Source organism: Hipposideros armiger, unplaced genomic scaffold, assembly GCF_001890085.2.
Source record: "Hipposideros armiger isolate ML-2016 unplaced genomic scaffold, ASM189008v1 scaffold_163, whole genome shotgun sequence".
Taxonomy (NCBI): Eukaryota; Metazoa; Chordata; class Mammalia; order Chiroptera; family Hipposideridae; genus Hipposideros; species Hipposideros armiger.
The window spans coordinates 2,998,173-2,999,647 of NW_017731513.1; the positions used below are offsets into that span (position 1 = coordinate 2,998,173).

Below are 1,475 nucleotides of genomic sequence, written 5' to 3' on the forward strand. Positions count from 1 at the left end.
CGGGGGACGGGGAACGGCGCCCCCGGGCCTGGCGACTGAGTGGCTTCTTGTTGCAGGTCGGGGAGGGTGACGGGGCCGCTGGCCGAAAGAAAGGGCGCGGACGGCTTGTGGGGAAGGGGGGGAGCTCGGTCTTCATAGGTGAGCTTGGAGTCGTGTGGTTCCGTTCACGCGTGGCGTTCCCGCGGGCGGCTGAGAATGTGGGTCAGGCGGGGACACGAGTCGTCTCCTGGACGCTCCGACATGGGCTTCTGGCCGCAGTGAGCGGCGTGGGCGTGCCGCGGACCCCCGGTCCCCTTCCACGTGCGACAGGACGCGGCAGGGCCGCACGTCCTGGCCTCCCGTGGCCGGCATGAGCCCCACGACCGCCCCTGAACTGTGAGCGAGACATTTAATTGCCGATGCGAGGCCTTCTGGAACGCTTCTTGCTTTTGCCATGGCAACCGGCAGCGTTCAGACTGCGCCTGCCCCGTCAGTCTCGGCCACGGAGGGAGGAGGGTGCGGAACAGAGTCCCGTCACCTCGTGAATGGTGTTGAGTGAGAAGTGAACGGTGGTTGTTTTAACCAACTGAGATTTGAGGGTTTTATTTGTTACCAGGGCAGATCTTTGTCACTGCCTGCTGATGTGAACGAGCGAAATCTTGGGGACACCAGTGTGCCCCTTAGACTGTTTTGCATGAGAGAGAGAGAGAGAGAGAGAGAGAGAGAGAGAGAGAGAGAGAGAGAGACCAACTGCCTTAATTAAAAGGGCGGAAGCAGGAGGGGTTTTTTAATAGACGTATGAGTAGCTAGTAGGAATCAAGGCGCCTCTAAAGAGAAGTTATTCTCTTTTTCTGTCCCATTGTATCTCTGTTGTTCCCCGTTTCTTTGATCTGTCCTCATGTTATAGTCTGCTGCTTCGTCTTTTTATCCTCTGATGTACATTTCAGAGGAGGATAGTATAGTTGCGAGAGCCTTGTGCTCTAAGCCATGCCTGGGCTCCCCCCAGCCTGTGGCGGGGCGACTCTCATGTCAGGCGCTCACCCTGATCCAAACAGCGCCCCTCTGTGCTGTGCGACACACCACCCAGTTCTCCTGAACATGGAAGCTCTGGTCAGCCCATTCTCGTCTCACTACAATTTATTTGTAGCAGAATTATGAAAGTTACATTTTACAAATAAGGATAGATTTGTCTTAACCTAGAAACACTCCAACCTCCCACCCTCAGCCTAAAGCCTTTGTGTTGCATTAACAAAAACACCCACCCCCTTGTCTGGCCTACAAAGCCCTTTGTGATCTAGCCTCTGCCTACAGTCCCTCATCTGCCACCTACTTCCAGCCACACTGTTGTCTCTCCCTTGGATAAGCCACACTGGTTTCCACCTCTGGATGTTTGCACTCTGCCCTTCTGATCTCATAAACACTTCTCCTAGCTCTTAGAAAGCTTTCCTATTATCCCTTTCTTCTGTCATCTCAGAGAAGACCACCCTGATTACCCT

The 1,475-nt window shown here is 54.6% G+C and overlaps 1 protein-coding gene across 1 annotated transcript in view; it reads right to left on the reverse strand.

The window, feature by feature from the left end:
• Positions 1-351, reverse strand: part of TMEM64 (transmembrane protein 64) — a 20,215-nt gene extending 19,864 nt beyond the window's left edge. Inside the window, exon 1 of the mRNA XM_019651629.1 lies at positions 241-351. Within this exon, the coding sequence (XP_019507174.1) occupies positions 241-351 (111 nt within the window). The remainder of the gene's footprint in view (positions 1-240) is intronic.
• Between the last annotated feature and the right edge of the window lie 1,124 nt (positions 352-1,475).